The sequence below is a fragment of the Eleutherodactylus coqui genome, chromosome 3 (genome assembly GCF_035609145.1).
Source record: "Eleutherodactylus coqui strain aEleCoq1 chromosome 3, aEleCoq1.hap1, whole genome shotgun sequence".
In the NCBI taxonomy this organism is placed as follows: Eukaryota; Metazoa; Chordata; class Amphibia; order Anura; family Eleutherodactylidae; genus Eleutherodactylus; species Eleutherodactylus coqui.
The window spans coordinates 268,826,631-268,848,581 of NC_089839.1; the positions used below are offsets into that span (position 1 = coordinate 268,826,631).

Below are 21,951 nucleotides of genomic sequence, written 5' to 3' on the forward strand. Positions count from 1 at the left end.
TATGCAGGTATGGGGGGGGGGGGGCAGATTCCAACTGCCTAGGAGACTCCACCTGGTTAAATCCGGCACTGAATGTAGTGAACGTAGACTTTAAACGTGGACTCTTCTTTTATTATCCAGAAACCCTTCTAATGTATTTCTTTTGGTTTTACAGCTAAGAAGAGTTCCAGTTGTACAGTGTGTGGAAAACCTTTTGGTAAGAACATATCCCTCAGTACTATTACTGTAGCCATATGACTGATTTCCACTAGTGAAATGATTACATTTAACAATGTGGCGCACATCTAACCATCTTATACGCGGTGCTGCGGCCGAGAAGATGAAGCTTATCAGCTTAGTTGACCACAGAGTTTAAAGGGGTTTTCCAAGTTTATTTAAAACATTCACAGAAGGGTGAAAAGTGGGTAAAATTAAAAAACAAACTATCCTCCTCACAAATATCTGCCCGCTCCAGCACCGCTGTTCCAGTGTCGGATGTTTCTGCAGCAATCACATGGCTTTCATCATTGCAGACTGTTACAAGTCACTCACGGTCCTCAGAAGTCGTGTATCACTCAACACATATGTGACACTGAGGCAAGTGATTGACTGCGATAGTCATGTGTACAATAACATATGACCGCCGCAAGAACGTCCGGCACCAGACCAGTCTGGATGAAGTGGTGGTGCTGGATCAGGGGGACCTTTGAGAGGTGAATACCGTTTCTATGTTTTATCTCCTTTTTGACCCCTGTGAACTTTTTAATAATCTCAGAAAATCCCTTTAAGAATGTGCCAGCATTGTAACATCAGCAGTCACCATCTCTTATGTAAGCAGAACCCTAGAATAAAAAACTAATTCTGATCAAACTGAGGGCTTAGTCACATGGGCGCCAATGCACCAGTGTGACTGAGCCCTTACTACACAACAAGACGGCCGCACTTCAGGATGGACGACTCCCCGCAGCCCCGAAGAAAGAACACAATGGAGCCGATCACATGTTCTTTCTTCCGGCGGTGCGAAGATTCGCCCACATCTGCAGTGCGGCCATCTTTTAATGCAGTAACACGGGTGCCGATGTGTCCATGTGACTAAGCCCTAAGTAAAGCAGTCTAAATTCTTCATTTAGTCATCCTATCACTAGCAACATGTAAAAAGGGCATCTATTAACCGTTATATTGACCTTTAAATTCCTATTCGTATGGGACCCTAAGCTTGATCATTAAAAAGTATTGCGTGTAAAAATCTAGATGGCGTGTAAAAATAAGCATGACACTTGTATGTTCACATTTGGCTCATACTGAATCAATTTTTCTTGTTACATCCATACTTTGGGCGGCTTCACACGAACGTATGTGAAAATGCACACACTTCAGCGCAATGTATTTGTGCTATGAACAAGGGTGATTTGCACATGTGTTTGCACGATGTACTGTACTTTTTTGCACCCGCAGAGCCTGTTCTGTGCACAACACCCCCTACCCTGATTTAAAAGGCTATCTAACCTGATGAGATCCAGATGTGTTCTTTTTTTCATGGAATTGTGCTGCGTATTGTGTAGTTGAGCCCCCCCACCCATAGACTTTTATGAGGCCTTTTGGTGCGCAAATATGCAGAGAGGAGAACCCATTGATGTCAATAGGTTAGTTTACACTCTCAAGTGTTTTGCATGCAAAAGAAAAAAAACGCAGCATGCTCTATTTTTATACGCATTTGCGCACCAAGCGTCCCTATAGAAGTCAATGGGGGTACACAAATGGGCGTGCAATATGCAAGGGAATGCATGAAACACTGCATAATTCCACTGGAAAAACACCACATCTGGACCTCTTTAGATGAATTAGCCATTTAAATCAGGCGTGGTTCTGTCCCACACGCAAAAAAACATACCTTGTGCGTGGAAAAAAGTACAGTGAGGTACGCAGACATGTGCGCAAAAAAGATTAGTTCATGGTGTAAATACATTACGCTGAGGCATGCATAAATGTGTATACGGCCGTGTGAAGCCGCCATAATGATAAGCATCATAAACGAAGAAGGCTGCGCACATATTCCTGTTCAGCTCTATGGGAGGTCACTGCTTGCTGTGGATGTTCTGGCTTCACCAAGGGACTCTGTGGCAACAGGAGACTGGATGAGTATGAAAAGCGTCTCCCTGGACTCCACGCCACCTAAACTATAAGCACCATGACTCAGTTTATGGTCCAATAGTGTGTGACAGGTTGCCTTTAATTCCCCCATACATATTAAGGAAAAGTCATCGGAACATGCTGATTTAGGGCTTATTAAGACGGGCATTTTTTCGCGCGATTTGCGCATGCGCATGCGTCTGGCGATTTTATAAAACCATGGCTTTGCAATGGTATCGGACACATGAGCGCTTTTTATGTGCTCATCCGATAAATTATAGAACAGAAATCGCAGATCGCACCTATCTGCGATTCCTGTTCTCTTCTCTATATGCGCTCAATGGGGCCGGCGGCAGCAGCGCCGACCCCATTGAGAACATATAGTAGACAAATCATTCTTCTCTGCCACAGCTGTAACAGCTGTGGCAGAGAAGAACGATGTTTGCCCATTGAATTCAATGGAGCCGGCAATACAGCCGGCTCCATTGAAAGCAATGGGCTGCCGGCGTGCGCGGGATGAATTGTCGGGAAGGGCTTAAATATATAAGCCCTTCCCTGCAATTCATCCAGAAATGTGTTAAAATAAAAAAAAAAATTATACTCACCTTTCCGCTGCAGCCGGAGTACTGAATGACAGCTGAGAGCTGCCCCTGATTGGTCCCGCTGAGCCAATGAGAGGCAGCAGTCACTCACCCATTCATGAATTCATGAATGGGTGTGTGAGTGAGAGCTGCCTCTGATTGGTCAGGCTGTGACCAATCAGAGGCAGCTCATTCAGCAGGCAGGGATTTTAAAGCCCCGCCGGCTGAAAAGTACAAAGAAGCAGTTCAGGAGAAGTGCCGGCGGCCGCGGCAGAACTCCGGCTGCAGCGGAAAGGTGAGTATACATTTTTTTTTTATTTTAACACATTTCTGGATAAATTGCAGGGAAGGGCTTATATATTTAAGCCCTTCCCGACAATTCATCCCGCGCTCGCCCGCAGCGTATTGCTTTCAATGGAGCCGGCTGTATTGCCGGTTCCATTGAATTCAATGCGCTGGACAGCTCTGGCCCGATTCTAATGAAACGCGGCTAGGAGCAGATTTTTCGGGCGATTTTTGGGCCCCGGTCACGCGATTTGCGGATGCGCATGCGTCATGCGATCCGCAAATCGCGGGAAAAAACACCCGTGTGACTAAGGCCTTATACAGGACAATGCAGCTGTCATATATGTATGAGGACGATGGCAGAAAGTAGAATCGGGTACATTGAATTTCAACGCCTAATCCATTTGTTCTTTCTAGAGATAACCTTCCCGATTCCTACTGACTGTGTGCAAGCGACTTTAGAGCTCATGTCCATGGGCGGATTTGATTTGTGGAACCCGCGCAGAAGATCCACAATTCAAGCTGCCCATTGGGAAACATGGGCGTCCGCACCTGAATTAGAGCATGCGGATTTGTTTTCCAGATCTTTGGGTGCGGAAAAAAGAAATCACAGCGTGCTCCATTTTCAGTGTGGTTGTTCGCACATATGGCTTCCCTTGAAGTCAATGAAAGCTGTCCGATCTGCAGGAAAGCAGGAAAAAAAGACAAACTGTACTGCGCATGTGCGACGGTCGGTGCTTCCGCACACATCCGCAGTACAGACCCGGACAGGTACGCAGGGTGGCTGGCCGTGGACAGGGTCGGATTCTGCTGAGAGCTACCGCATGTGGAATCCGACCCACCCGTGGACATGAGGCCTAAGGTTAGGTGCACACAGCCATAACGGAGATACTTGTTCGTTCACTCTAAAATATACGCTGACAGCACACATTTATGTGCATTGCACGTGCCATTTCTCATCCATGAAACAGTAAGGAAGGAATTGGACATTTCTCACGCAGACCTTGAGTGAAAGAAGATAGATAACTGCAGCTCAAGTTTTCAATTATTGAATTAGATCAGGTTTGACAAAAAGTACAAAAACTAACATACCGAGTAAAATGAAATTAGTATAACCCGGCCCTGACTCTTCTACTATGTCCTGTCTGGAACATATTTCTATAGAACTTTGATTTGAACATTTCAGTTTGTAAAATGGATAAATATTATACAGAGAAACCTAGAAGATAAATCTGATGATCCTGAGATTTCTTATGACTGAGCGCAGGTAGGGCAATTCTTGCATTGGTCATCTGTTAACTCATCTACCTTTTTATGTACTTTTAGGATGTAGACAAGACTGTAAAGGTAAGTAATCACTTTTATAGTTTTCCACTTGCATTTATGTGGTGAATGTTAGCACAGTCAGACACTGAATGAAATTCTTCTTATGTTCTGCATTTGACCAGTTAGGTTAGGCTGTATATTTATTATCGGCTGGGATAAAAGCCCAGAGCCATGCGCCATAAATTTACCAAGCACAGTAAATTTATGGTGCATGGTTCTGGGCTTTTATCCCAGCCGATAATAAATATACAGCTGGGGATTAAAGCCCCTGCTTCTGCAATCAATCAGAAGCAGGTGGGGTTGTCAGCTGTTAGTCACAGCCGAGAACCCAAAGGAGAAGGCAGAAGTGATTTTTAACCCCTTCTGCCTTCTCCTTTTGCTACTACACAGCGCTCAATGAGTGCTCTGTACTAAGAAGTGAAAGTAGAAGTATAACTTCCCCTTTGTGAGCTGGCGGTCACGTGAACACCAGAATCCTCTGCACAGCAGAGCTGCTGGGTCCCAGCAGACCCTGATCAGCTCTGTTAGTGACTATTGTCACTACAGGAGGATGTTTTTCCCTGTATCTGGGGCTCTTATGGATACCCCAGCTACAGTGGAAAAGTGTCAAACTAAAAAAAAACAAGAAACACAAGAATGTCCCCCTGAGGTCTTATATGGCATCTTAAGGGACATAGAAAGTAAAAAAAAATGATATAAATAAGTTAAAAAAATTACAGAATAAAATTATATATAATATATAAAAGAATATAACCCAAAACCAACGCCAAGCAAAACCGTTGCCGTATGCGACTGTTGTCAAAAACAAAATAAGAAACCCATTTCCATACTTTACTTAAATATACACATACTAATTAAAAAAATAACTATAAATGTTAAAGATTTTTTTTAAACTTTTCATCCGCAATAAAACTAAAAAAAGGGGGGAAAAAAGTCAGGGAAAAATATATTTTTTAAAAATAGCCTTAAATATCTCAGGAAAAAAATGCAGCAAAAATAATTTTGGTATCTGAAGGAAAAAAATAGAGCAGTTAAACCACCACATTAAAGCAGCCTGGTCCTTAAGGGGTTAATGGTAAGCAAAAAATGTATGCTTTGGATCAAGTAAAGAGAATCTAATCAAAAACAAATAAGATTGAAAACTTGATCTGAAATAATGTATTATTGAATTAGATCAGTTGGATGAAAAGTACAAAAACTAACATACCAAGCAGAATGAAATCAGTATAACCCGGCCCTGACTCTTCTCCTATGTCCTGTCTGGAACATATTTGTATAGAACATTGATTTGAACATTTCAGTTTGTAAAATGGATAAATATTATACAAAGAAATCTAGAAGATAAATCTGATGATCCTGAGATTTCTTATGACTGAGCGCAGGTAGGGCAATCCTCGCATTGGGCATCTGTTATCTCATCTACCTTTTTATGTACTTTTAGGGTGTAACCAACCTTGTAGGGGTAAGTATTCACTTTTATAGTTTTCCACTTGCATTTAATGTGCTGAATGTTAGCACAGTCAGCCGCTGAATGAAATTCTTCTAATGTTCTGCACTTGACCAGTTAGGCTAGAATTTCAAGATCACAACACAATCACTAGGTTTTTCCAATCTTCAGATAGGGACTTAGAAGAACATGTTAAACATTTTTTTCCAATCTTTCATGAGGATTTTAAACTCATCAACCGCTTTATGTACCAGTGGAGATCTTCTAATAACACAAATCCGGGTTTGATAAGGTTTCCTCATATAACTTAGGCTCCTCTCACACAGAGTCTTCACCTAGACCTCTCCTCTACATCTTGGCTCTTCATTTTATATGTAGCAAATTGTATAGAGGCAGAAACTGGGATGGAACCACAGGGTTTACCGTGTGAGTCGGAGATGACTTTGATCTTCATTTCAATAGTTTTCCATCCTTCTTAATCTTTTCAGCTAGATAGAAAAGCATCATGGAGATAGACGATGGAACCGCCAGATGGAGAGGGGAGGGTGGACCTGAAAATGCTACATGGAACTTATATACTTGTTATACAAACAATAATTCTGTTATTAAAATATAAAGTGGTCAATTTATTGAAAGTTGACTTATAGTTCTGGTCATGACCGGTATTTGGTAAGACATATCTGATTGTTTCTGCTTGTTACTGGATCAGAGAAGGCAACAGTAAAACTCAGCAACAGGCCAATTAGATGAACAATAAACCTGCACTGCATTTATATCAAAATACTTTGCTGATTTTTAGGCTAATTGACTAATTTTTGAATTATTTTTTTCAGTCCATACTAAACCCATTAATGGAGCTTAAATGTGCGGTAAAGTACAAAATATTTTCTTTATGTTGCTAAATTGGTTAGTTGAAAATTATAAGTAACCCCTTAAGCATACATCACCTTCCTATAAATATGAACTCTATAGTCTATATCTACAAAGCAAGTTCTGCCTGTAGATTTTCAGCACAAGAAAGTTGTCCTCCTGTAAACTGTGTTCAATAGACCTTTGGTCCGGGGGATGGGAGGGTACGGTTTTGCCTTGTGCAGAGCACCAAGATGGCATAAGGAGACTTCTAGGCCATGCAATGCTTCCTGAGCTAAAAGGTATGCAAGTAGGAGATAGAGAATTGCCACCATAGCTTCACTTGTTAGAAGGTAGCTACAATATAAGTCAAAAACTGACATTTTAACAAGCTTGCCATGTTGCAAGGCCTGCAAAAATGTTGAATATTGATTTACAAGGCAGCTACCTTACACTAAGGCGACATTTTTCCTTCTCCCGCTGCATACAATAGATCTTAGTGACACCCACCTCAAATTCAGTCAAAGGCTGAAGTGTATTTGGGAATGAAAGTATCATTTTAGTACTAATCTGTACCTATTGTACGTTTTATTCTCCAAGAGAAGTGACAGAGGGGGCCGACTAGTTCTGTTACTTTGTGATAATAATAGTTATCTGCAGTATAACTGACATACAGGCACTCAGGACTAATGTATGTTAGCTGGTCAGACATCAGGGGAGAAAAAAAGAACTAAAGAATGTATGCAAAGTATCATTCAGACGTCTATACAGTGTGTTAAAGTCACCCTGTATACACATTAGTTCACACTGTACTTCACTGTTGTTTTTGAAGTGAAGTAAGGTTAAAGAGGAAAGATAAAGCATAACCTAAGGGGTCACAAATGACCTACGTAACAAATAAGTTTTGGGTCCCCCATTAATGCCTGGGAAACACAAAATTTAGACTAGAAGCCCGACAGTTGACACAGACATACACAGGGGGAAATTACTGTCCATCTAGAGAGGAAAGTCGTTACATTCATTTAATGCAATGCATTTTGTTGTTACAGTCTCTGAATCCAGAATCGACTCTGGATGACATCATGAAACCTTTGGTAAGATTTATATACATATATTTCTTCAGTATTGTTTATATGTGCCATGAAATTAGCAAAATGAGTTCCTATTTATACAGTTTAGTCTCACATGAACATCACGTTGCTTGAGGCGGCTTCACATGAATGTTTCATCAGCATTCCATCCATATGTTTCTATCTGTAACCAGGAGCTAATGTTAGTCCTTGAGTCTAATTACACGGATGTATAAAAGCTGCACATATTTTATAAATGCAGAAGGCGTTCTGTTCATCTTGTTTGCACGTAATAAATGTCCATTGAAGTCTATGGAGAATGCTTAGAGGGATTCTGTCATCAGATTCATGCTGCCCAAACCACAAGCAGTATTAACCGGAGGCAGGGATGCCCGTCACCCTATGGGTGTTTTAAAAGCAGTTTGAAGTTTCACTCAGAAGCTGAGCTCTAAGTCACGGGGACGGGCCGTGCCAGCCTCTCCCTGCCCGCTGCATTAAGACTGAGTTATCTCCCTAATCATGCAGGGAGAGAGCTGTCAGTCTTCATTCAGCTGGCGGGAGAAAGTGTCACAGCCGGCGCCCATGACTCGGAGTTCAACTCTCAGTCAAATTTCTGAAATGCCATAGTTTTTTAGGAATGAAACACTCCCAGGGGCAATAGGCATCCCTGTCTTGGGTTCATGCTGACCAAGGTTCATTCAATGCTATTATTTTCTATTGGGCAAAAACAGCTAGAAATAATAATGAAAGCAGACACTGATGCAATACTCATGGAATACTGAGAAAATATCAATGCATCCTTTTCAACATCCATCTGCATTGTGGGTCTGTATTGGGCCACATGGCAGTATATTGGGCCACATGGCTAGTATTTTGTATACAGTATTTGTAAGCCAAAACTATAGTACGAGGGCATCCAAAAGGTGGAAGACACAAAAACCTCACTATTGTACTTTATATCTGCTAATGTTCGACTCCTGCTTTGGCTTACAAATACAGATATGCCTTTATCTTTCTTTATTGGAGGGGGGTTTCCGAACCCCATGAATTCTGTGTAGGCTCCTGTTGCAGGCATTTACAAATACACCCGTGAAATTAGCCTGAGGGCTCGTTCAGACTAGCGTAGTTTTGCGCAGTGTAGTTGTGTGAAGAAAGCGCACCTATACTGTGCTTAAAATCGTGTGAAGGGGCAGCAGCTCCAGGAGTAGAGAGATAAGAACCCAGCAGGGTTTAGGGATTTTCTCATAGCAGGGGAAGGGAGAGCGGAGCTACAGGAGATTAAGGGTGCATTCACACATGCGCGTGCATATGCGTACATAGGTGCACACAAAACCGCGCACCCATGTATGTGCACAAACAAGCGTGAATGCAGGTTTGTGCCCATTGCCTTCAAAGGGGCGGCGGCTGCTGCTGGCAGCACCATCGAAAGCGATGGGCTGCCCGCAACCCCTGCAGTGATTTTCAGGGAAGGGCTTGAACTATAAGCCCTTCCCTGAAAATCATCCACACAATGTGTTAAAAATAAAAAAATATATACTCACCTCTCCTCAGATACAGGGCTCAGACACGACCAGCCTGTCTTCTCCCTGCACTGCTCTGAAGCTCTTTCAGCAGGAGAGGATTTAAAATTCCCGCCTGCTGAAAGGGCTGTATCTGATTGACTGAGCACTCAGCCCCGCATTGAATGACAGCCAATCACAGGCAGCGCTTGGCCAATCCATTGAATTCAATAATTCCTGAAGGAGGCCTTAATGTAAGCTTTACTAAAATCTGGGTTTTATTTATTTTTAAGGATCAGCTGTGTCCTGGCTTGGGCCAAACTCTAATTACAGTGAAACAGGTAAGATACTCTCTGTAATATATATATATATATATATATATATATATGTATATATATTATAATTTTTTTTCCTTGCTATTTCAACTATTTACCTACTTGTAGCTTGAGGCTCCTTGAGACCCAGTACAAGTTTGATACTATAGCCGCCTCTATTGTCATCTGTTACTGATTCTTATTCATGTATTTGCATATTTACGTCTTCTCAAGGTGTTGAGAATATGAGATGGAAAAGTAGCTGGGCGAGTTAACACACCTTAACATCACTACTTTCTATTGCTTTAACTGCGGTAGTGCGAGCTGCTTCATTTTGCTTTTTTTCTAGGTAATAATTAACCAGTGATTGCCAACGGCCAACTTTCTTTAGGCCGCCTGCACATGGGCGGGTCGGACCCCGCATGTGTCAAAACAAGACGCACCGAAAGATGGCGGAATTTCATTTTTTTTCCATTTTTCTCCACTAAGAATGTATTAAATGTTTTTCAGTACATTATATGGTACATTAAATAGCATCTTTGAAAAATACAACTCGTCCCACAAAAAACAAGCCCTCATACAGCTATGTCGATGGATAAATAAGAGGGTTTTTTTTTGTTTTTTTTTTAATGGAAGAGAAAAAAACATTTAAAAAAGCTTGGTCACTAAGGAGTTAAATATATTTTTAAAATGTATGGTGATTTTTTTTTTAGTAATTTTCCATGTAACTATGTATATTTATCAAAATCCTAATATTTTGCAGTTGTTAATCTGACCACTAGGCCTAATAATACGCTGAGAGTTCCTCTGTATAGCCACATGGACCATAAAACCAATAGACTGGAGAAGATTCATTGGCTACTATAGAAGAGTGTTGTGGGTATGCTTTGTGGCCAGTGCAGAGGTCATTGTGCAGGAAGGGGGGAGGAGGTGAGCTGTAACAATCACCTTTTTATGAATGGTGGAGCCTGTGCTATCTATATGTAGGTGTTGATTTTCATTGTAGTCCTACTTGTGATGATAATGAGATGACTACTGAAAAGTTCTCACCATGGAACAGAAACTCCTAGACTATTATTAATAGAAAACAACTATTAGCATTAAAAACTTTCTGTGCTCAAGGAATTGTAGGTTTCGACAACTGATAGTTGTCAAATAACAGACAGGAGTCACACTTACTCGGGAGGAGGGGGGTATGATGACAATAAGCCCCCTTCTTGAAGTGATGTCTCCTCACTGTCCAAGCAAACGTCACGTTCCAAGCGTATAAGTAAAACGGTATCACCTTTATTCCAATGTGCGATAAATATGGGCAACGCGTTTCTGTGCTCACAGGCACCTTTCTTATACGCTTGGAACGTGACGTTTGCTTGGACAGTGAGGAGACATCACTTCAAGAAGGGGGCTTATTGTCATCATCCCCCCCTCCTCCCGAGTAAGTGTGACTCCTGTCTGTTATTTGACAACTATCAGTTGTCGAAACTTACAATTCCTTGAGCGCAGAAAGTTTTTTGTGTAATAGTTGTTTTCTATTGATTCTTTTGGGACTACTCTCTCATGAGAGACCCCAATTATTTCCGCAGCTCTCCCCCTTTGGAGGATTAGAATTGCACAGTTTCATTCAACTATATGACGATCCTGAGGCGCTGTCTGGGTACTTTTTCGTGTAGACTATTATTAGGCTTAGTGGTCAATGTGAAAACTGCAGTATATCAGGATCTGTAAAAAATACACAGCAATATGGAAAATAAAAATAAAGAAAAATGGTGGGAGCGTTCTCCTCACAGCTGAGGGCCTTCTGTATTTTTTGATAGCTGTCAAAATATTTTTTATGCCATTTAGGCAAATATTGCATGGAGCCTGTCCCCATACTTTACCTTCCTTAAAGGGGTTGTCCCGCGGCAGCAAGTGGGTCTATACACTTCTGCATGGCCATAATAATGCACTTTGTAATGTACATTGTGCATTAATTATGAGCCATACAGAAGTTATAAAAAGTTTTATACTTACCTGCTCCGTTGCTGGTGTCCTCGTCTCCATGGTGCCGACTAATTTTCGCCCTCCGATGGCCAAATTAGCCGCGCTTGCGCAGTCCGGGTCTTCTGCAATCTTCTATGGAGCCGCTCGTGCAGAATGCAGGCTCCGTGTAGCTCCGCCCCGTCACGTGCCGATTCCAGCCAATCAGGAGGCTGGAATCGGCAATGGACCGCACAGAAGAGCTGCGGTCCACGGAGACAGAGGATCCCGGCGGCCATCTTCAGTGGTAAGTATTGAAGTCACCGGAGCGCGGGGATTAAGGTAAGCGCTCCGGTAAGCTTCCTTTACCTCCCTGCATCGGGGTTGTCTCGCGCCGACCGGGGGGGGGGGGGGGGGGGGGTTGAAAAAAAAAAAAAACCCGTTTCGGCGCGGGACAACCCCTTTAAAGAGAGCAGTATAGTCTTGTAACTGACCTGCTTTAATGCAAAATCTACTGTGGATTGTCCAGTTCTTAAGAGCTAATGCCCATGGACGGATTTCTGTTGCATTTCCTGCGGCAGAATTCCTCAGCTATTAGGTTCTATTGAACACAATAGCTTTCCTGCCGTCCAATGCTCATATGCCAAATTCTGCCGCCGATTTCCGCTGCAGGAAAAAAAACGCGGTATGTTCTATTCCACCGCGGATTTCCACAGCCGGACGTCTCCATTATAATAGTAATGGAGACCGCGAAAATCCGCAGTGAAATTCCGCGATCAATCACAGGCGTATCGCGTTTTTAAACGCAGTACTCCTGCGGCGTAAATCCACGGGCTCCGACTGTTGGCATGAGCCCTAAAGCTATTAGATAATAAAGGGAGATTCAGTTGTTGGACAGCGGGAATACTCGTGCACATTTGACATTTACATCATTTTATGTTTCAGATATGAATATCTTTACTCATTCTACCTAAAATGTGACTTGTATATAACGGTATTTTTCAGGATATAATGAAATTGCCAGCTGAATTGCAAAAAAGGGCTGAAAAGTCGTCCGTCAGTGCTTTAGTAGGCGAACGTCAGGTAACTATCATAAGTGTTCTACATCTGTGTGTCATTGTACATACTCTCAGCATCATCTTAAGCATTTCCTATTAAGTATAAACTCGATATAGTTGTTCCCGCCGCCATCAGTCTGGTTGGCAATCAGTTGTCTAGGAACTGAAAACTTGGCGATTGTAACTGATTACAGTAAGAAAATGGCGCTGACTGCTTGCTGCCAGCTCTGTGTAATAACTTACATAGAACAGACTTTTTCAAAACCATAATTGACCCAATTTGATAAGTAAAGTTAAAGCAATCCTCCGGTCCTGGGAACAAAATGTTTTCCGGTAACCCTGGATCCGCAATAGTGCAGATTTTGGCGCAGTTTTTGATGTGAAATTTGACACGCGTTTTGATGTGATTTTTATGTTGCACCAATTCCGCTACGTGTGAACGCACCCTTAAAGAGTAACTGATAAGAGTAGCCGTCTAATCAGGTGTTTCCTGTTGAAGCAAAAGAGGCTGCCTTGAGGCCCATTTACACGGGACAACGGTCATCCAAACGATCTGCAGGAGCCGGTGACGTCACCGCTAGTTGTTTGCTCGTATGCAGAACATTTAGACAGGCAGATCCTCACGGACTATCACTCACTTTTAGCTAAATTCTCGCTCAGTGCTTCACATTCTATGTGACACACTGAGCGGGGAGCGATTAGACGCAGCGATAAGTGAGCAAACCGACGATGGTTTTTATTGAGCGACAAACAAACAGTAAATAAATCCCACATGATGGGTTTGCATTTAGACGTGACGATTATTGCGCATTTTTGCTCATTTGAATGCATTTTGCACAATAATCGCCCTATGTAAATAGGGCTTTAGCAAGACCTGTCTCCGGAGCATGAAACATCTGATAAGACAGCACTCCTGTGCAGAGACTCTGCAGTCGGAACACAACTTACTAAGAAGTGATGTATCAATTAAATACAGAAATAGCAGTTTATAGCAGCTCCCAGAAGCTTTGTGCAGGGAGGTTCATCTATATATATAAAATTGAATGTATGTCTGTCTGCGTGCGTGCGTGTCTGCGTGCGTGTCTGTTTGACCTTTATGCGCTACTACACCATTCATCCGATCGCCATGAAACTTTGGGAAGTTGTTAAGTACACTCCTGGGAAGATTATAGGCATAGTACAAATATCCTACGATAAATGGCTCGCGAGCGTCGTCGAAAGTTACGCCCCCCCCCCCACGTAGATCGAATAAGTAAGCCACCTGCTATTGTGATGTCATCACTGATGTCATCAACATCGGACGCCCTTGAACATGCCCCAACATCTATATATATAAAATTGAATGTATGTCTGTCTGCGTGCGTGCGTGTCTGCGTGCGTGTCTGTTTGTCCTTTATGCGCTACTACACCATTCATCCGATCGCCATGAAACTTTGGGAAGTTGTTAAGTACACTCCTGGGAAGATTATAGGCATAGTACAAATATCCTACGATAAATGGCTCGCGAGCGTCGTCGAAAGTTACGCCCCCCCCCCACGTAGATCGAATAAGTAAGCCACCTGCTATTGTGATGTCATCACTGATGTCATCAACATCGGACGCCCTTGAACATGCCCCAACATGTTCTATAAAGCTGCATTGTGATGTCATTAAGGCTCTATTATGACACGTACAGCTTGGAACCACTAGAGCACGCCAGCCAATTACCATTGGAGTTGGAAGTGGGTAAACAAGTACTAGGATATCTTCCTAAGAAGCCACAGCAGCCGGATAAATTGTATGTTCCACCCAACGGCTATTTTATTCAGCCCGCAAGGGGGAAGCAGCGGCCTACAAAATCTAATTCTCTCATTTCCTGATGTCATAGATAGATAGATAGATAGACTGTATGCAATAACCCAGATAGATAGATAGATAGATAGATAGATAGATAGATAGATAGATAGATAGATAGATAGATAGATTAGATAGATAGATAGACTGTATGCAATGACACGTACAGCTTGAAACCATAAATACTAGAGCACGCCAGCCATTTACAGTCAGTCTCCATTGGAGTTGGAAGTGGGCAAACATGTACTAGGCTATCTTCCCAAGAAGCCACAGCAGCCGGATAAATTGGATGTTCCACACAACGGCTATTTTATTCAGCCTGCAAGGGGGAAGCAGCGGCCTACAAAACCTCAGTGGTCGCTGCTGCCGTTATCTAGATATATAAAAACGAATGTATGTATGTCTGTCTTCGCAGCAACGCGCAACGGGTACGCTAGTCTAGATATATAAAAAAGAATGTATGTATGTATGTCTGTCTTCGCAGCAACGCGCGACGGGTACGCTAGTAAGTTATATATCAAAATGTCCAAAACACAATAGGGAGCCCATTCCTATTCTTTATTTTAGTGTTACTGTACTAATTTTAAAAAGGGGAATAAATCTATAAAAATCTTTTTTTACTTTTCAACCCCTTCCCGACCTAGGGAGTAATGTACATCCTGGCAGGGAGGTAGTTAGCGCAACAGGGGATACAGATACGCCCTGAGGATAGAGCAAAATTAGAAGAGATCCCACGGGAGCCGGCTGTCACTGATAGCCAGCTGCCCCCTGCAGCAGCCGGGGTGCATGGGAGCAGCAACCCCCGTTGCTCCATCTGTGACGTCATCGGGCTCTCACGATACAATTTCGGAGAGTCCTGCAGGTTGCCATAGCAACAGGACGCCAGATACCAGTGCTATGGTGCAAGTTCCCCACAGGGACACATAGAGTGCAAAAAAATATATAATGTGCAAAAAAGAAAAATGTAAAACCTTTTGTTGTGCGTTTTCTCATATTAAAATAAAAAAAATGTAAAAAAAAAACATTTAAATCCCACATATTCAGTATCATTATATCCATAACGACACATACAAAAAGTTCAACATGCTTTTTGTCCTGCAATGCAAAAAGCGTAAAAAAAAACTAAAAAACCAAGGCAAAATGCCAATTTTTAACATTTTGCCTCCAAAAAAAGCAATGAAAAAAGTCGTATGTATCTAAAAATGGTACCAATAAAAAGTAAAGCTCGTCTCGCAAAAAACAAGCCTTCACTGAGCTCAATCCATGAAAAATAAAAAACTTATAGGACCTTCAATGCAGCAATTTAGAAAAAAAAATTATTTCCATAAAGAAAGATTTTTATTGCGGAAAAGTGGAAAATCCTAAAAAAATATAGGAATTTTGATATCATTGTAATCATACTGACTTGCAGAAAAAAATGCATTGTGTCATTTATGCTGCATGATTATGGGCTTATTTACATGAGCGTATATCGGCCGGCGTTTTCACGGCCAGCCGATATATGCTTTCAACTGACCAGTCCCCCCATCCCCCTTCCCTCCCCCTCAACGGCTCTCTGCCTCTCTCCTCCCCCTCTGGATGTTTTCAATGGGAGTGAGCGGGACGGGGGCAGAGCTAAGCTCCCTCCCCGCCCCTTGTCTGCAGCCAGCAATGGCAGTGGGTAGAACAGTGCGGATCTTAGCTCCACCCCGTCCCGCCCCCTCCCATTGCAAACGCCAGAGTGGAGGAGAGATGCAGAGAGGCGGTGAGGGGAGGGAAGGGGGAAACTGCTCAGATGGAAGCGTATATTGGCCAGCTGTGAAAACAATGGCCGATATACGTTTGTGTAAATAAGTCCTAATGTTGTAAAGAAAAATCTATGGCAGAATTGATGCGTTTTCTCTTCCTGCTATCATAAAAAAATAATAAAGTTTTAAAATGCAGTCTATGCACCCAAAAATGGCACCAATAAAGACAGTTCGCCATGCAAAGTTATGCTTATAAAAAATGGAGATGAAAATCCGCCAAAAATCGAGGTATCCTTAAGCCCAAAACAGGCCATGTCCTTAAGGGGTTAAACACAGTACCCCTAATAAAACAATGAAAAAATTATTGATAAAAGGTATTTAAAACAGGTCTGTATGTCATGAAAAGTAAATATAATACAAATGGTTTTGGTAGCCAAAGAAAAAAATGGGGTTATAAAACCATCACATGCATAAAATCACTACAGTGCCGAGTCCTTAGAGTTGCCTTAAGGGGTTAAGCACAATTTGTTCAAATACCGATACAGGCAATTAATTGGCTTTTGTACTTGCACTTCTGTGAGGAATTACAGATTTAATATTAGAAATACCACAATCTGAAAAGGAGATTTCACAGATAGTTTACCCATTTTAATTAAAATTTGTATTTTCTTTCTTACAGGATTCACTTAGTCTGGCTCTTAGTAGACTTGTAGGCGCTGTTGGAGGTATCCCGGTGAGATGAAGAATTCCTGTATAGAATTTGTGTGACATTTTCATTTAAAATTATGTCCTATGTTATTTACTTAACTTGAGATAGATCAATATCTAGTCAAATAAAAAAAATATGAGCGAGAGAGAGAGAGAGAGAGAGAGAGATTAGACAGACAGTAGATAGACGGATATTAGATAGACAGATATTAGATAGATTGATAGATTGGGGTCCCCCTGCAACTGCACTTCATCTCTCGCCCATCTCTTTTAGCAGCGTAACTGGCCTTTTAAGTGATTCATCTATGCAGCACAAGCCTTGAAACGTTTTGTATCCCACGCAAAAGCAAATAATAAATTAGACATACACACTGAAGACAAGATAAGATAACTTTCATACCATGTTAAGGCCCTTTTACACGGGAGGATAATCGTTCTGGTTGCTCAGGCCCCCGCAGGGTTTTGGACGAGAATCGGCCAGTATTAAGCAGCTTAAAATTCTAAACAACGATTGTTCAGTGTAAACAGCAGTCCTTCAGTAGTGAACGGCCGCTGCTTACAGTGAATAGAGAGGAGCGGGGGAAGAGCGGGGAGAGAACTCCTTCAGCCGCCTCGTCTTCCTGCCAGCTGTGGAAAAGTGGAAAATCCTAAAAAAAATATAGGAATTTTGATATCATTGTAATCATACTGACTTGCAGAAAAAAATGCATTGTGTCATTTATGCTGCATGATTATGGGCTTATTTACATGAGCGTATATCGGCCGGCGTTTTCACGGCCAGCCGATATACGCTTTCAACTGACCAGTCCCCCCATCCCCCTTCCCTCCCCCTCAACGGCTCTCTGCCTCTCTCCTCCCCCTCTGGATGTTTTCAATGGGAGTGAGCGGGACGGGGGCGGAGCTAAGCTCCCTCCCCGCCCCTTGTCTGCAGCCAGCAATGGCAGTGGGTAGAACAGTGCGGATCTTAGCTCCACCCCGTCCCGCCCCCTCCCATTGCAAACGCCAGAGTGGAGGAGAGATGCAGAGAGCCGGTGAGGGGAGGGAAGGGGGAAACTGCTCAGATGGAAGTGTATATTGGCCAGCTGTGAAAACAATGGCCGATATACGTTTGTGTAAATAAGTCCTAATGTTGTAAAGAAAAATCTATGGCAGAATTGATGCGTTTTCTCTTCCTGCTATCATAAAAAAATAATAAAGTTTTAAAATGCAGTCTATGCACCCAAAAATGGCACCAATAAAGACAGTTCACCATGCAAAGTTATGCTTATAAAAAATGGAGATGAAAATCCGCCAAAAATCGAGGTATCCTTAAGCCCAAAACAGGCCATGTCCTTAAGGGGTTAAACACAGTACCCCTAATAAAACAATGAAAAAATTATTGATAAAAGGTATTTAAAACAGGCCTGTATGTCATGAAAAGTAAATATAATACAAATGGTTTTGGTAGCCAAAGAAAAAAATGGGGTTATAAAACCATCACATGCATAAAATCACTAAAGTGCCGAGTCCTTAGAGTTGCCTTAAGGGGTTAAGCACAATCTGTTCAAATACCGATACAGGCAATTAATTGGCTTTTGTACTTGCACTTCTGTGAGGAATTACAGATTTAATATTAGAAATACCACAATCTGAAAAGGAGATTTCACAGATAGTTTACCCATTTTAATTAAAATTTGTATTTTCTTTCTTACAGGATTCACTTAGTCTGGCTCTTAGTAGACTTGTAGGCACTATTGGAGGTATCCCGGTGAGATGAAGAATTCCTGTATAGAATTTGTGTGACCTTTTCATTTAAAATTACGTCCTATGTTATTTACTTAACTTGAGATAGATCAATATCTAGTCAAATAAAAAAAATATGAGCGAGAGAGAGAGAGAGAGAGAGAGAGAGAGATTAGACAGACAGTAGATAGACGGATATTAGATAGACAGATATTAGATAGATTGATAGATTGGGGTCCCCCTGCAACTGCACTTCATCTCTCGCCCATCTCTTTTAGCAGCGTAACTGGCCTTTTAAGTGATTCATCTATGCAGCACAAGCCTTGAAACGTTTTGTATCCCACGCAAAAGCAAATAATAAATTAGACATACACACTGAAGACAAGATAAGATAACTTTCATACCATGTTAAGGCCCTTTTACACGGGAGGATAATCGTTCTGGTTGCTCAGGCCCCCGCAGGGTTTTGGACGAGAATCGGCCAGTATTAAGCAGCTTAAAATTCTAAACAACGATTGTTCAGTGTAAACAGCAGTCCTTCAGTAGTGAACGGCCGCTGCTTACAGTGAATAGAGAGGAGCGGGGGAAGAGCGGGGAGAGAACTCCTTCAGCCGCCTCGCCTTCCTGCCAGCTGTGCTGTGAGCGATCCAGCGATACTCGCTCCTGTGTAACAGCACGGGAGCAAGTATACACAGGGATGTGCTGTCAGGCTTCGTTTGCCGACTTGTGTCCCGTGTAAAAGGGCCTTTAGGCTCAGATACAGCAGCTTGGCTCTAGTGAACTTCTAATAGTGAACTTAGCATATAATGGTCAGATACTAGTTCTACAGTGAGAGTGATTACAGTGCAGTTACCTTCAGTGATAACAGGTGATGTCATACCGGATTCGTGTCATTTACTTTTGGTTTTCACCTGTATCTGGCCCAGACTACCATGACAACTTTTTCTAACCACCGCTCATCTATGCAGAATTTGTAACACAGACATCTTTGGCTCCATGCTTTCCCACCACTCACCATATCCCCACACTAGTCACAAACCTCCATCTTGCTGCTCCCTTTAATAATGCCAACCAGCTTAGACTTCTAATAAGTAATCTAACACAAACTTCTCCACATGCCACACTCTCACAGAATGCTCTCCATGTTGCCCTCTTTCACAGAATTCTCACCTTTCACACAAACTGCTCCCCATCATTCCCTACTCTTTACACAGACTGATGGTTCTGCCCCCTTTCCATCCCACAGAATGCCCCTCATAGTTCCCCAGCTCATAGATAGCTCATCATTCTCTCCCTGCTCTGTCATCACACAGGAAGCCATTTCTCCATCTGCCTTATCACACAGAATGCTGCTTTTCTACCCCCAAACAAGATACTTCTCATATTTATCTCCCTTAATCACACATGATGCCCCCTATACTTCACTCTCTGCCCCGTCACATATCCTGCCCTGTAATGGGGGTTTCGGTCACCTAAATACGCTGCGTGTAAACACAGCATTTATACACAAGTGGGTACATTTTTACCAGCGTATTTATGCACTCCATACTTACATACAGTATGCCAGTCCAGAAAATACCCGAATATCGGCAAGCTGCGTTTTATATGACCAAAATACATAGTGAAAATACACTAATGTGACTGAATCCATTGAAATGTCACGCATGATGCCCCTTTATTTTTCCCTCTGCCCCCTGTCACACATATTGCCCCTTGATTTCTCCTTCTGCCCCATAACATATTATGCCCCATTATTTCTCCTCTGCCCCTTGTAATGCATGATGCCCCTTTATTTCTCCCTCAGTCTCGTGTCACAAATAACACCCCTTTATTTCTCCCTCTGCCCCCTGCAACTCATGATGCCCCTTTAATTCTCCCTCTGCCCCATAACACATAATGCCCCTTGATTTCTCCCTCTGCTCCCTGCCATGCATGATGCCCCTTGATTTCTCCCTCTGCCCCTTGTCATGCATGATGCCCCTTTATTTCCCCCTCTGCCCCCTGTAACACATAATGCCCCTTTATTTCTCCCTCTGCCCCATACCACATAATGCCCCTTTATTTCTTCCTCTACCCCCCTGTCACACATGATGCCCCTTTATTTCTCCCTCTACCCCCTTGTCACACATGATGCCCCTTTATTTCTCCCTCTGCCCCATACCACATAATGCTCCTTTATTTTTTCCTCTGCCCTGTTGCAGATAATGCCTCTTTTTTTCTCCATCTGCCCCCTGTAACTCATGATGCCCCTTTAATTCTCCCTCTGCCCCATAACACATAATGCCCCTTGATTTCTCCCTCTGCTCCCTGCCATGCATGATGCCCCTTTATTTCTCCCTCTGCCCCATACCACATAATGCCCCTTTATTTCTTCCTCTGCCCCCCTGTCACACATGATGCCCCTTTATTTCTCCTTCTGCCCCCTATCACACATGATGCCCCTTTATTTCTCCCTCTGCCCCCCTGTCACACACGATGCCCCTTTATTTCTCCCTCTGCCCCATACCGCATAATGCCCCTTTATTTTTCCTCTGCCCTGTCGCAGATAATGCCTCTTTATTTCTCCATCTGCCCCCTGTCACACATAATGCCCCTTAATGCCGATGCTGGGGAGGAAGTTCTGACTATCAGTCACAGTGCAGGGGAAGCTGTGCAGCGCTCGCACCAGACACGTCGTGTGGGGGTCCTAGGCGTAGCATTAAACAGTGCAGTCAGGCAGCCTCAGCATGGTGAGGGGAACCTATCGGCTGCCTGGCTTAGGGGCTGGTGCGCAATTTCGACCCCCACAGTTACGCCAGGGGAGGGATGGATGGATAGATAGATATGCTCAAATATCTATATCCACTCTAAATAGTTAAAATTGCAATGGCAGATCTTCAAGTAAGTAAAAAAATTGCAAGATCCCCAAATCACTGCTTGCAAAAGTAATTTGCTTGATGGTTTGGCAATTAATTAAACAACCAATCTAGATTTCTGATGCGGGAGCAGCCGCTAGTTGGCCGCTCACTGATCATTTGCATTCTTGCTGCGCTGGAGAGAGGAGGAAGCGACTGTTTGGTTTTACATTCCTTGAAATTATTGACTGGGGCACTAAGTATGGGGGCACTCTATGCCAGGGGCACTGTTTATTGGGCACTACAGACATATTAATGCGTACATAGACACGTAAAATCAGATGTATAAAATAACTGCCATTCCAGTATTATTGTAAAATCCTGCAGAATGTTGTGGAATTAGTACTGAATGTAGTTCTGCTAGTTTATGTCTATTTTCTTCACTTGTACATCTTAATAAAATTATATTTTTATTTCTTTTTTAACCAGAGGAATGTAATACAAGAACTTAACGGACTAGCTAGTGCTGAAGTCGGAGGCGGAGGCCTACTCGCAGGCGGAGTCGGACTCTGAGGCGGGCTCTAAGGCCTACCACACATTTCAGAGAATGATAAACGTATGTATTAAATAAAA

The 21,951-nt window shown here is 42.6% G+C and overlaps 1 protein-coding gene across 9 annotated transcripts in view; it reads left to right on the top strand.

The window, feature by feature from the left end:
* Window positions 1–21,951, top strand: part of LOC136621728 (uncharacterized) — a 417,340-nt gene that overhangs the window by 113,578 nt on the left and 281,811 nt on the right. For 5 of the 9 annotated variants that reach the window (XM_066597410.1, XM_066597413.1, XM_066597412.1 and 2 more), the window contains 10 exons: window positions 155–196; window positions 4,302–4,322; window positions 5,743–5,763; window positions 6,582–6,617; window positions 7,647–7,691; window positions 9,460–9,507; window positions 12,442–12,519; window positions 16,734–16,787; window positions 18,456–18,509; window positions 21,808–21,934. In XM_066597410.1, coding sequence (XP_066453507.1) covers window positions 155–196; window positions 4,302–4,322; window positions 5,743–5,763; window positions 6,582–6,617; window positions 7,647–7,691; window positions 9,460–9,507; window positions 12,442–12,519; window positions 16,734–16,787; window positions 18,456–18,509; window positions 21,808–21,891 — 483 coding nt within the window. In that variant the 3' untranslated portion in view covers window positions 21,892–21,934. The remainder of the gene's footprint in view (window positions 1–154; window positions 197–4,301; window positions 4,323–5,742; window positions 5,764–6,581; window positions 6,618–7,646; window positions 7,692–9,459; window positions 9,508–12,441; window positions 12,520–16,733; window positions 16,788–18,455; window positions 18,510–21,807; window positions 21,935–21,951) is intronic. The other 4 variants (XM_066597414.1, XM_066597417.1, XM_066597416.1 and 1 more) reach the window with 3 other exon arrangements.